The sequence below is a fragment of the Oryctolagus cuniculus genome, chromosome 1 (assembly GCF_964237555.1).
Source record: "Oryctolagus cuniculus chromosome 1, mOryCun1.1, whole genome shotgun sequence".
NCBI lineage: Eukaryota > Metazoa > Chordata > Mammalia > Lagomorpha > Leporidae > Oryctolagus > Oryctolagus cuniculus.
Window position 1 is genome coordinate 196,833,628 of NC_091432.1, and position 12,923 is coordinate 196,846,550.

A 12,923-nucleotide genomic window follows, 5' to 3' on the forward strand; every position below is an offset into this window, starting at 1 on the left:
AGACCGAGTTCCCATGTGTGTCTCATCATCTTGAGGCTGGAGCTCCCCAGCCGGGCATGAAGGTCCCTCCACAACAGCCATCCGCTGAGAGCCTGGTTCCTTACTCAGATGAAAGTATCTGATGGCACCCACCCGGCAGGGCTGGAATGGTCATGTGACCAAATGTCCACTAACGCATGAACACACCCGCACTATTAGGCACTCATCTCACTACCCTCACTCCCTCACCTGTTCCAAGCAGAGTTCGCAGATCAGGATTCCTTTACTCTTGAGTCTTTTGGTGGCCTTTCCTGTCTCCCCTTCACCTGGCCCAGCTGCCCCTCCCACACAGAGCTGCATCCTAGCTGAGCCAAGCCCCATACCAAGTGCCACGAAGGACATCAAGAAATCTGTGTCCAGACATGTTCCCAGCCCTTAAGGAGCTTATAGCCAGACCAGGTGAAACCCATGTGAAAAATAGAGACAAGCCAGGAACATGGAAGGGGTTAAGCAATTTAATTTTTGATTAGAGTTGAAGAACAATGCAAGAGAGTCACACCACTGGATGTGCCTGCCAAGTGAACTGAACAGAGCACTCGCTCTAATAGTTCAGAAGGAAGATCACTTCAGGCTGGGGGCGAGGGAAAGGCTTAAGGAGGGGCACTATTTGAGCTGAGTCTGGAAAAACAGCCAGGATTAGGGGAGGCAGAACAGCAGGGAGAGGCTGCCAGAAAGGGGGTGTGGAGCACACGGAAAAGAGGCAGCCCTCCCCTCCTCCCTGGGGCCTGGGAGAGCAGCCCGGGTACCCCTCATCTCTGCAACCTCACTGCAGGCGCAGAGAGGGGACAGCGTGCGGTGGGGTCAGGGCAGAGGCACAGAGCTGGTGGGGCTCACACTGACAGGGTCGCACACAGTGCTTTCTGCATCTCTCTTGGTCTGGAGACACCCCAGTTCCTCGACCCCATTCACCCTCACCCAGCCCCTTCCTGTTCTCTGTACTTTTCCACTGTCTCCACCCTGGGAAGCAGCGGCACCAGCACAGGAGGGCATTGTGCCCCCTCAATGTGGTCTATTCACACACACACAGGCCCCTTTCCATGGCCCTGTGACCCTAGGAGGGGCCACACCTCTGGGTCCCATCTCAAGGCCTGGTGCTGGAGTGAAAGGCACACTGAGATCTGGCAGTGGAAAAGGGGACAGAGCCTCCAACCTGGACCCCTGTCCTCCTCTGCAAATGCTTCTAGAAGAGGGTTAAAAAGAGAAAGAAAGAAACGGAAGCAGGTCGAGGCTAGGCTGACAGGGTTCAGGCTCTCACAGGACACAACGGCTCTTGCCCCAGTGCTGGTGCATTGGCTCCTGATGGGGTAACAGTGCGCTGGGCTGGCAGGCCAGCCATGGGAGGTCCTCGTGCAGCGATGGCGGTCACTCCATTGACCTCTTGCTACAGAAGGCCCATGTCCTGCTGTCTACTGATGGCTTGCTCCACAGCCACCATCACACCGTCCACCTCTCACTTCGGGCCTCCACTGCCTGTACCAGGCCTTCACCCAGCACAGCAAAGTCCTCCAGGATTGCTTCTACGTTGGGCACCATCACCAGCTCCCCACCTTGAGACAGCAATGTGCGTCCTTTCATGCTAGAGGCCTGGGAGAGTGGGAGAAGAAATAATGTGTTGCGGGATGGCAGAGGCACACCCAGAGACGGCGAGGTCAGGGATGGGACGGGGCCAGTGGAGAGGCACACACACTCCACACTGGACACAGTCACACACAGAGCACATGACAGAGACATGCATGCCCACGCAGAACCACGCGCACACGCAGGAACACAGCTGTCCCTGGCCGGCACACCTTGAAGGGCTGGGGCTGGAAGCTGCTGGGTTTCCAGAGGACGCCGATCACCTCCCCGCCATGCCGGTCATAGAAGAAAAGGGCCAGATCGCCAAAGGCTTCCTGGGAAGGGACAAAACAGCCCAGAGGAGAGGTGGGTACCTGGGCGCCTCCTCCATGGCCCCGGCTCCACCTGGACACTGCTTTAGCACATTTCAGCCCTTTAGGACCTACCCTGAGCTGTGCCAGGTAGAGCTGAGGAGGATCATAGCCCAGCACGGGCATCAGGGATGAGGGCCCCGGCTCACGGAGCAGACCTCGGCAGAAGGAGGCAGCTGGCGAGTCCACAGCCTGGCGGTGCCGGGGCACGTGGCGGGCGGACAGGCGGATCAGCACGTCGTATATGTCCAAGGGCGGCCGGAAAACTGTCTAAGGAAGCAGGGAGGGAGGGGTCGGCAGGGGCCCCTGAAGTTGGGAGCGGGGCCGTTAACCCTGCCAACGTGTGCACTCCAGCCCCCCCCCCACCTTTGCCTGACCCCCCCTCACAGGCCTGCGTGCCTATCTGAGGACAGGAGCAACACCAAGAGCCCCAGGGGAAGCAGCAGCAGGAGCCCAGGCTCCCCTCCAGGCTCCCTGGCAGTTTCCACGGCTTCTCTGGATCTAGTCTCACCACAAGCGGACTGGGCATCCTGTGAGAACTCTGACCTCTGCCTTCCAAGGCTCAACAGAACCCCCAGAGCCCCTGGAGTTACCGCTGGCCAGGGGCTCACCCTGATGTCCCCAGGCCCCCGGGGGTCCATCAGCTGCTTCTCTACGACGGGCAGGGCCTCAGCTGCCAGGACCACCAGCTGCTGTAGGATCTGAGGGAACAGAAACATCAGCCACAGTATGACCATGGGGCTCTCCTAGCTCTGGCCGAAGAAAAACCACGCATTTGGGGTCAGGTATGGGTCGCACCTGGGCTGAGGGTCCATTCTGTGTCCACACAGAGCTTTTGCGGTCCCGGGGGGTAAGGATGACCATGACAGGGAGTTGTGTCCGAGCTGCCAGGAAGCTACTCCGGATCTCAGCCTGCTCCTCCACTGGACACAAGAGGGTCCTGGGTCAGTCTTCCCTCTGCTGCCCCAGGTCTTCTTACCCAGCAGTCGCTCATCACAGGGGTTTTTCCAACACCCCTCCCCCAAGCGGCTAAGGTACCGAAAGGGACACGGCCATTTGTCTTATTTGGGTGTGGTGTTAATCTCCCAACCTGGGCCCCAAGGCAGAATTTTCCACTGCCTGGTACCCCTAGTCTGGTTTCCAGGCCTGCACTAGCTGAGGCCTGCCCCCGGCCCCTCCCACCCTGAGCTCCCACACACCTGGGGAGTTAGGAACCTGATACCCTGCTCCCTGCTGAGACCAGGCGCTCTTCATGTTACAACCGGAAACCACCATTCCCACCCCCACCCCCACCCCCGCCCAGGTGTGGGCATCTCATCTAAACCTTACTACCCACCTCCAGACCTCTCACCTGGTGTCACGGTCCCCTCCCTCTCTAGTCCTTCTCTCCCCTCCGCTGTCCCTGCGTGCTCTGCTTACCAGCCCAGTCCATTCTTTTTATTGATTTGTTTTTATGTAAGAGAGAGGCAGACAGGGACAGCTCTTCCAACTGCTGGCTCACTCCCCTTAAGGCCCCCAACAGCCAGGACTGGGCCAGGCTGAGGCTGTGAGGCAGGAGCTCAATCGGCAGTCCCAGTCCATTCTGTCTCCATTGCATGGGCAAATCGTGTCTCTACAGCCAGGCTTGAACTGGGACTCTTCCTCCTGACAATCTCCCACCCCAAGATGCTTATAGCCAGCTTAGCCATCTGGGAAGAGGGAGGCACGGAGAAAACCCAGCAGCCTGCCAAGGCAGCCCCTAGCCTGCCCTACTCTGCCAGCTCTAAGGGCAGCTCTCTTGGGGGTCTGACCCTGGCCCCACGGCCTACCAGTGAGCTCGCTGTTGAGGTTGACAATGAGGGGCGTGTTCTTCCAATCGAAGGTTGAAACCAGGAAAAGGAATCGCAGGAAGCCAACCTGAGGGGAGCTGAGGGGAGGGAGTGAGCAAAGGGTCTGGGGCCCGGCCTCGCCTCCCCCTACCCCCAGGCTTCCTGCAAAATCCAGGGAGCCCAGGTCTCCTATGGATGGTGGGAGGGCAGGGGGCCGTGGAACCCTGTCTGCCACTTGCTTTAGCTCCCATCTCCCACGTGCACCAAAGGAAGAAAGCTGGGCCCCAGGGGAACTCTGAAGGCGAGATAAGGGAGAGGGAATCACCTGGGAGGGGTGAAAGGCTCAGGATGCAGGAAAAGGGACGCAGCCACCAGATCCAGGCTCTCATCGGTGAACTCCTCACCCAGAAGCTGGGCGCGCACCCACCGCTTGGCCAGCCGGGCCACTCCGGAGAAGGCAGGGTGCTGCTGTTGGAGCCTGGCAGGAGGGAAGGGAGTGGCAGTGAGAGTCAGCACGCAGGAGCCAGGACAGTGTCTGGGCCCCACTGCCACCGCTATTCAGTCCTTATCCAACGCAGGCCTCTGTGCTAACGTGTTGCACGCGTTACCTCCCCTCCTTCTAACATGCCAAGAGGCTGATTCTGGTGTTGTTCTGGTTTTACAGATGAGAAAAATGAGGTCCAGCGGGAAAACTTGCCCACAGGCGCACAGGGAGTGACTGGCGGGGCCAGGACTCCCAAATATGCACCCCACCCCAGCACACCACCTACCCTTCCTGAGAGACAGGTGGCCAGGAGCGCAGAACGGGGGCAGGGAAGAGCCTTGCAGCTGGCCTTACCCATGGAGGGCACTGGAGAGCAGGGGCAGCTGCCTTGTGTCTCTCTCCAGGCGAAGGGAGGCGGGCGTGTCCCTCAGCGTGATCATCCCCTCTGGGCTCCGAAACTCCTTCAGGATCTGGGGCTCTCGCTGGTAGGCAACCCGGATGCGGAACACAAACCCATCCTGTTGCAAGAGGGGATGGGACAGGAAGGAGGGGTCAGGTGCGGGCCCCAGGAGTGCCCTGCTGCCTGCGCCCTTGCTCCCCAGCCTGGGGCTCACCACACCCTGCCCTGCAACAGCCTAACCTTAAGGACATCAGTATGCGTGGCAGCAGCCCGGCACCGCAGTCCGTGCTGTTGTGACAGCAGCTCAGCCAGGCGCAGCTGGAAGGCAGCTCGGACCCGCCGTATGGCCTCGGCATCCTGCGGCCACTGCCCACTGCCCTCCAGGTGACAAATCACTGAGAAGGAAGGCATGAGAAGTCTCACACTGTGGCCTAGGGTGGGAGATGGCCTTTCCATGCCCTCGCCAGAGTCCTCTTACCAGTCATGGGCTCCACATAGGCCGGGCAGGGCTTGTCAGGCCGGGGCACCAGTGAGGCCCGTTCTCGGAGGTGCTCATAGAAGGAGTAGGCTGGTCGGACCGGGGCTGGTGGGAATACCTGTGGGAGAAAGGGAGCTGAGGGACGGGCCTGGGGCTGGGAGAGTGCCCAGGGACACTGGAGCAGAGAAGGGTTATCAAGCAGAAAGGGCTCCCCGCCCCTCTGGCATCTCACCTCTGTGTAGCGCAGCACTGGGTGTGCCCCCTGAACAGCAGACACAGTCAGCGGGAGCCCCTCGAGCCCCCACAGCTGGCGGCTGAGGTCGTCATAGCAACGCACTGCCGCTGCCAGGGCCTCCTCACCGGTGTTGGAGCTCTGAGGGGTAAGAGACTGTCAGGAGGCTGGATTCCGTAAGACCCAGCATCACTGGCAATTCTGCCCTGGCTCAGGCGGCAGCAGGGCCAGTGCTCCCTCTACTGGACACTCCAGGAAGGGCAGCCTGACTGAGGCTGAAAGGCCTGCTCTTCCCCCTCTACTGCAGTGGCTACCCTGGACCCAAAGCCCTTACCTCTTTCAGACCTTGGAGCAGCGAGTCCAGGAGGCTCCCTGCATAGTGCACACAGGTATCTGGGATGTCAGCGTGGCTGAAAGAGGGGCAGACTCAATGAGGGCACTAGGGCTTTGGCCCCAGCAGCAGGTGGGCTGTCCATCCCGTCGTCTGGGCCAGGCCCTCCTCAAAAGCTACCCCAGCCCACCAGTGCCTCCTGGCACGCAGATTCTAACACTCACAGTGCTAAGAGGTGGGTAACCACCTGGTGGGGAATCAGGCGCTTCTGGAACATAGAGGCTGCCTCCCAGACCACAGCCTCCCGGATGGCTCCGTCCTGGAAGCGCCGAAGCTCTGAGCGAGACCCCCAGAACTGGCGGAAGTCAGCAGCCTGAGGAGAGGCATGGGGTGGAGGGGGGAGATGAAGACAGAAGGGCTCTCAGAAATCTTCCCGACAGGCTTCGATGCAGGCAGCATGTGGACCATCCACTCCATCCCACTCCTCCCAGTGTGTGTGCTGGGGTTCCCCACCTCGGGCTGATCAGCCTCTGGACCCAGTTCAAGGACGCTGGTCAATCCTTCAGGTCGGAGCAGCAAGCCCAAGGTCAGGGCCCCAGAGTCTTTGTGCTTCGGTGGCTCTTGGCTGATGTCCCACTGGAGGGTTTAAAAAGGCTGAGCTCAACCCAAGCAGCCCCAGCCTGGCCTACAAACCCACTTTCTAACCATCTAGCTCCAGGGATGGTGTGTCCTTTTTGTCCTTGGGACCCTGGCTCCAGCCCCACTCAGACCCATAAACTCCCAGAATCACACCACCTCACCTCTGGGACTGGAGGTCGAGAGTGAGCCAGCAGGTGGAGCCGGGACCCCAGGCCCTGCTCCAGGAGGGTGGTTAGTGGGCCCAGGGCAGCCGAGACATAGTCCCCACCATTGTCCTGCAGCTCTGGCCAAAGTTTCAGCCGGTGACAGGCTGCCTGTAGGCGACTCAGCGGACGGAGACTGGGAGGAGAAGAGGGGGAATCAGGGTCTGCTGCCCCCTAGAACCACCCACTCCCAGGAAGATCCGAGCACCTGCTCAGGACCTTTGCCCCTCACTCACTGCAGGACGTGGTCAAAAGTCCGGATCATGGGCTTGGGAGTCATCAACAGCAGCTGCAGCGCGTCGTCGGCTTTGCTGTCCAGCAGTGCCATAGACAGCCGTGCCTCGTGCTGTACCTGCAGCCACAGGGGAAGGCAGGACCACCACTGGACCTCTCGCTGACCCGAGGGCACAGCCAGGAGACCGCCTGACCTTAGCTCTCTGGAGGACAGAAGGGTCAGGGAGGAGCGGGGGCCCATTGGTACCTGGTGGTAAGTGGCAGCAGTGACGTCAGCACAGAGGTTGAGACGGCCTGAGGAGTCCAGGAAGACGACGGGGAAGGCCTGGTGGAAGTCAGCCAGGGCTGGCTTGGTGGGGGGAGAGAGAGAAGCCGGTCAAGGGGCAGGGCCTTCCCTTCAGGCCTCCTGCACACACCTGGGCCTTCCCCAACTCACCAAGGTGGGGTCGGCGCTGAGACATAAACTGATCCCGTTGATGGTCAGATCTGTGGAGGCTGAGGTAACCAGAAAACTGGGTGAGTGTGTCTGTCAGAAGGTGCCCTCCCTCAGCCTGGGGGTCCACCACCACTTGTCTCTAGGACTCAGTTTGCTCATCTGTCAATTGGCAAGAAACCAGAAGATGCTCTGATGGGATGAGTGCAGCCCACAGCCCCTCCCCGTCTAGCTGTCTCACCCAGGAACTGCAAGACGCTTCTCAGGACCTGGTAGCCGCTCATGGTGGTGTGGATCTTGCGTGTGGACACGAGGAAGGCAACCAGCATGGAGATAAGGAAGCCACTAAACCCACCCCGGCCCTGAAGGAGAGACAGAGGGAGAGGCATAAGCTCAGAGTCAGCCCATCATATGGGCGAGGCAGTGGCGAGGCCAGGCCACCCCCAGCTCACCTTGTCCAGCTCCCGCTGCCGCAGCCAGACCTTCAGAAGTGCCACGCCATCCTTTAGCCCCAGGGCTGGGCCCAGCACAGTAGACAGCAGCTGCACGTGGGACTCGAGGGCTGTATCCTGCAGGACCCATGAGTTGTAGTGGGGGGTAGGGGGCTCCGGGCTATCTGTGAGAGGAAAAGGGAAGCCATGAGAATACAAGTCCCCACAACACCCCTTCCCTCCAGCTCCACCTCGAAACCAGCGCTGGCTCACCAGCCGCTGCAGGACTCTGCCCTTGGTACCAGGCAGAGCGCACGTTGTTCTTGGTTGGCAGCAAGCGACATGGGCGGAAGAAATCAGGTGGAGGGCATGGATACAGGCGCACGGTGACCAGGCGCTCGTCCTTTCCTGGGTGGAGAGAGGGGTCCTGCACCATGGCCCCCTCACACCTGAGGGCCCCATGCCTTCCCACCAGAGGCTCTGAGGCACCTGCTCCTACTCCTCTCAAACCCGAGGCCCACGCCTCTCCCCCTAGACCTGCCCTCCCGGCCCATGCCCTCAGCCTATTGTGTGCCTCCTACCACAGGGCCGCAGCAGCACTGAGGGTTTCAGGTGGCAGCCATTGGTGTAGGAGAAGCGCACACTGCCAAAGAGCGGGTCTTGGGCCAGGTGGTGAGCCAGGTGGGCCAGGTAAAGGGCACGCTTGCGGAAGTAGCGCTGGTTCAGCCCGTCCTTGTCCTGCAGGATTTCCTGGAGGGGCAAGAGGACAGAGACGGCCAGTCACACGGGCACTTCCAGAGCTTGGGGGCCAAGATGAAGCAAGGTGAGAGTTCCAGCACGTCTCTGATGACCACAGTGCTGAACCAGGCCTAGCAACACCACTGCCAACTCCCAGGGGTGGGCCTTTCGACCCCGCAGACCCTGGCCTTACCCTGGGCATGGTCAGTGCCACATCCACATTGATGTCTGGCCGGATGCAGGTGCCCAGCAGGTAGCTGCCCACAACGGTGACCTGTGCTGGGGGCAGGAAGCGGAAACAGCCTTTCACGGTATAAGGTACTTGGTGGAGGGGAACTCGGACCCCAGCCGGGAGCCAGGTCTGGTCAGTGAGCTGTGGGGGTAGATAGTGACACACATGATTTGCCTGCCTTCCTTACATGGCTCCTTGAATCTACTAGACATTCTCACACATCAACATATTCAAACCCCAACTCCCAATCTTCCCATAAACCCATCTTCCCCACGGCGGCAACCCTGTACTAGTTACTCAGGCCAAAAACATTCAAACCACCCTGATCATCTCTGCTAACCATTTCACATCAACGCACATTCAGAAACAGACCACTTCTCTTGCCACTGGAGTTTGAGGTATCATCATTTCCCCCTACAGGGGACCTGACTAGGTCCCCTGATTTCACCTCTATTCTCCTGCATTCTAATTTCAACACAATAGCCTGAGTGAACTTTCAAAATCCAAACTTCTTAAAACCTGAATGGGGGCAGCGCATCGGGTTAAGCCACCATCTGGGATGCCAGCATTCCATATAAGCACTGGTCTGAGTCCAGGCTGCTCTGCTTCCAATCCAGCTCCCTGCCAATGTGCCTGGGAAAAGCAGTGGAAGATGGCCCAAGTGTTTGGGTCCCTATACCCTCATGGGAGATCTGGAAAGAATTCTAGGCTCCTGGCTTGGCTCTGACACAGCTACTACAGTTGCAGCCATTTGAAGAGTGAATCAGAGGATAGAAGATCTCTCTCTGTCCGCGTTTCAAATACATAAATCTTAAAAAAAAAAAAAAAAAAAAAAAAAATTGGAAAAGTAAACCTTTAGAAGTTAGAGGATCTCACTACTCCAAAACCCCCGAGCAGCAGCTCCCCACTGCATGCAGAGCAACAGCCAAAGTCCTTAATTTGGTGTATAAGAACCTGCATAAGAGGCCGATGCTGTGGTTCAGTGAGTAAAGCTGCCACCTGCAGCGCTAGCATCCCATATTGGGGACAGTTCAAGTCCTGGCTGCTCTTCTTCCAATCCAGCTCCCTGCTAATGCACTTGGGAAAGCAGTGGAAGATGGCCCAAGTGCTTGGGCTCCTGCACCCGAGTGGGAGACCCGGAAGAAGCTTCCGGTTTCTGGCTTCAGATCAGCCCAGCTCTGGGCAGTTGCGGCCATTTGGGGAGTGAACCAGCAGGTGGAAGATCTCTTTCTTTCTCTTCCTCCTCTCTGTCACTCTGCTTCACAACTAAATAAAATAAACCTTATAAAAAAAAAGAGCCTCTTAACAATATGCCACTTTCTCCCATAACTTTCTGAATGCATCTCCTTCTATCTTGTACTCATTTATTCCAAGGAATGTACCAGGCATATTCCTGCATTGAGTCTTTAGAATGGTTTCTTCCCCTTCCTGAGATGCTCTTACTTCCTTAGGTATCTATATGGCTCATTCACTGCCTTCAAATCATCACACAAATGCCACTTAAATAAGGCCACCTGCCTTACCTCTGCCTCAGGGCCTGAGGGCACCCGCATGATGCTCTGGTTGACCCCCCGTAGGAAGGCATCGATCCGATCCTTCTTCTTCTCCGACAGCTTCACTTCCTTCAGTAGCTCCTCCACCTGTAGGATGGGGCAGGGGAAGCATCCATGAGCCTCAGGGTCCTACCCCTCCATCCAAAGCCCCGGCCGCCCAACTGTACCTGTAAACGAAGCAGGCTAGAATGGAACAGACTCTCAGTCTCTCGAAGGCGATTCAGCTCCTCACTGGTGGGCTCCTTATACAATTCCGCCCGGCTGAGCTTCACCGGCTGGAGGAGACCATCTGCTGGAGACGCAGCCGCTGCACGTTTCTTCGAGGATGCCTTCTTCCCCTCCTTGCCTGTGCCTTTCTGGGCCGGTGCCATCACCTGCGGCCGGAAAGGAAGAAGTGCCACCATGACAGGTGAAGGCTTCACCTGCTCCTGGTCCCTGTTCTGAGCAGAAGTCAGTTCTGTAAAGCTCGGAGTAATGGTAACTTGGAAGAACTTTCCTGAACCTCAGACTGAAAGTTCTCTGACTTGAGGCTCCCTGTGCACCTGACAGTACAAGCGCAGGACTCTGCTTGTAGTTCGCTGGGGTAGAAGCTGTCTTGAGCCCTGCCCTAAGTAATATCTGAACCCCTTATATCACAGGTGCCAAGAAAAATCTGCAATTCTCCCCCTCTGTTGGTACAGGCTGGAACTTCTCAAGTGCCTTCCCCACTCCTGCTCCATCCAAATTCTGCCAGGTTCTACTTCCCCTGGAAGGCCCTGTCTGTTTCAGTATACACGAAGTGTTTCTGGATGGAAAGAGCTAGATTATACAGGGCCCTGCTGGATACACTCAGTAAATGATCCAATCCTCACTGTAATTCTTTAAGACATTACCATCAGTCACCCAAAAGTTCCACAGTTGGTACACCTGTATCGTGAGCAGGCTTAAAGCCTAGGTCTGCAGGGTCCCAATCCTCTCCTACCGCCCTGTGCCCGTCCCCTCCATGATCCCACATAAATTCTGCGGAGGAAGACCCCATCAAGCATCAAAGAAGACGAGGCGATCATGACCCAAGCTGTAGGTCTCAAGTCCGAGGTGCAGAGCCCGCGAAGGCTACAGAGGCTCATAAGCCTCACTGCCTGTGCCCAGAGGCTGCTATGATCCATCTCTTCTTAACAAGCCCCGACTGTCTCAGTGCCCCTGGCTGGAAGCATCGTGAGAACAGGGCTCCTCCAGAATGGACCCCAGGGTGGGTGTCCCTCACGCGCGAGCTGTGAGACTCCCTCCATTTCGGGCACTGCAGCCCGGAGAGTGCACGTGGAACCTCTCTTCCAACTCACCTCCGGTTCCCCAGGCGCTCCGCGCTGCTGTTCTCCGGCAGGGGCCGGCCCCATCACTCCGGGTCCAGGACGCACTCCCGCAATTCGGATTCAATAGTTTAGCTTCCCACGTGGGCGGAAGTGCCGAACTCCAAGGCCCAACTCCAGGGGAACCGTGTTCCACAGGTCTCCACCCACTCCAGAGCCATAGGGTTATTGTCCGATGATTCGCTCGCCATTGGTCCGTCATTTCCAGGGCCGCCCATTGAAGGAGGGACCAAACGGGAGTCTTCGATTTACGGCCTTGTCGCGACGCTAGACCGGAAGCCTGCCGGTAGCCGGGCCATGGCTTCCTTTGCCTCACTTCCTCTCCCGGAGTCCAAACGGGGAGGGTGGAGCTAATTTAGGCCCTGTGGTGGGAGTTGGTTTGTTTACACTAGTGGATCCTTTTCTTCTCAACCACCGCAAATTGTGTTTAAACAAATCTTGTCAGTTCTACCTCCAAAATACACTTTGAATTTACTAATGTTTCTTCGTCTTTACTGCCAGGTTTGGTCCAAGTTAGAATCATCCTGTGCCCAGACTGTTGCAATAGCTTTTCTCCAGCTTCCATTAAACATTCCAGTAGTTTAAATGATTAAAATTATGAAAATTTTACTTTAAATAAAAATTTTTGAAAAGGAATAAAGGGAAGGATGGTATTTGTAAGAAAAAAAGGAAATTTTAAACAAAGGTTGCAAGAATAATATAATGCACTCCCATAAACCCTTCACCTAGATGAAGAGTTAACGTCTTGCAAAGCTTGTATTTTTCTATGTAGTTATATATTACTTTGCAAAAACCATTTGAAAATCAATTGTATATGTCTGTAAATACTTTGGCATGAATCAACTAAGATCATGATTCCCCCTTAAATAAGCACAATACATTTATAAATTTCAGGAAATGTAACCTTGAATCAATACTATTATGTAAATTCCATATTCAAATTTTGCCAATTATCCTAATAGCCTTTGTATAATTGCATCTTATTTCCTGCTGCAAGATCCTGTATTGAATTCAGTTGTCATGTTTCTTTGTCCTTCTTAATCTGGGACATTTCCTGAGCTCTCCATTTTTTTATATTTTATGATTTTTAAAATGTTTTTATGATGACTTTTTGGAGAATATAGGACAGTTACATTCAATATCTTTTTTCTTCCCGATTCTTTATTGAAGTGTATATATATGTATATTTTTGCCAGGCAGAGTTAGACAGTGAGAGAGAAAGACAGAGTTATAGACAGTGAGAGACAAAGAGAAAGGTCTTCCTTTTTTTGTTGTTTCACTCCCCAAATGGCCACCACGGCCAGCGCTGCGCCGATCCGAAGCCCGGAGCTGGGTATTTCCTCCCGGTCTCCCATGCAGGTGCAGGGACCCAAGCACTTGGGCCATCCTCCGCTGCCCTCCCGGGCCACAGCAG

At 56.5% G+C, this 12,923-nt stretch overlaps 1 protein-coding gene across 1 annotated transcript; it reads right to left on the reverse strand.

The window, feature by feature from the left end:
* Positions 1-476: 476 nt before the first annotated feature.
* NOL6 (nucleolar protein 6) lies at positions 477-11,665 on the reverse strand. The gene is made up of 26 exons (XM_051856915.2): positions 11,483-11,665; positions 10,331-10,537; positions 10,134-10,250; positions 8,572-8,751; positions 8,222-8,390; positions 7,914-8,048; positions 7,662-7,825; positions 7,451-7,571; positions 7,213-7,271; positions 7,024-7,125; positions 6,779-6,894; positions 6,501-6,678; positions 6,214-6,336; positions 5,925-6,073; positions 5,704-5,779; positions 5,370-5,510; positions 5,138-5,255; positions 4,900-5,054; positions 4,614-4,777; positions 4,101-4,253; positions 3,776-3,873; positions 2,766-2,890; positions 2,579-2,668; positions 2,043-2,237; positions 1,830-1,931; positions 477-1,623 (listed from the first exon to the last, which is right to left on the reverse strand). Exons 1-26 carry the CDS (start codon positions 11,534-11,536, stop codon positions 1,474-1,476), a joined length of 3,441 nt encoding a protein of 1,146 aa, XP_051712875.2. The 5' UTR covers positions 11,537-11,665; the 3' UTR covers positions 477-1,473.
* Positions 11,666-12,923: the final 1,258 nt, after the last annotated feature.

What these genes read in the sequence shown, in the direction of transcription:
- NOL6 (XM_051856915.2), bottom strand. Translation starts at nt 11,536, where the DNA reads ATGGGGCCGGCCCCTGCCGGAGAACAGCAGCGCGGAGCGCCTGGGGAA. An exon ending in GGCAGCGGGAGCTGGACAAG is followed by an intron (nt 7,572 to 7,661) that starts GTGAGCTGGGGG and finishes TCTCTCCTTCAG; the next exon opens with GGCCGGGGTGGGTTTAGTGG. An exon ending in CAGTGCTGCGCTACACAGAG is followed by an intron (nt 5,256 to 5,369) that starts GTGAGATGCCAG and finishes TTTCTCCCACAG; the next exon opens with GTATTCCCACCAGCCCCGGT.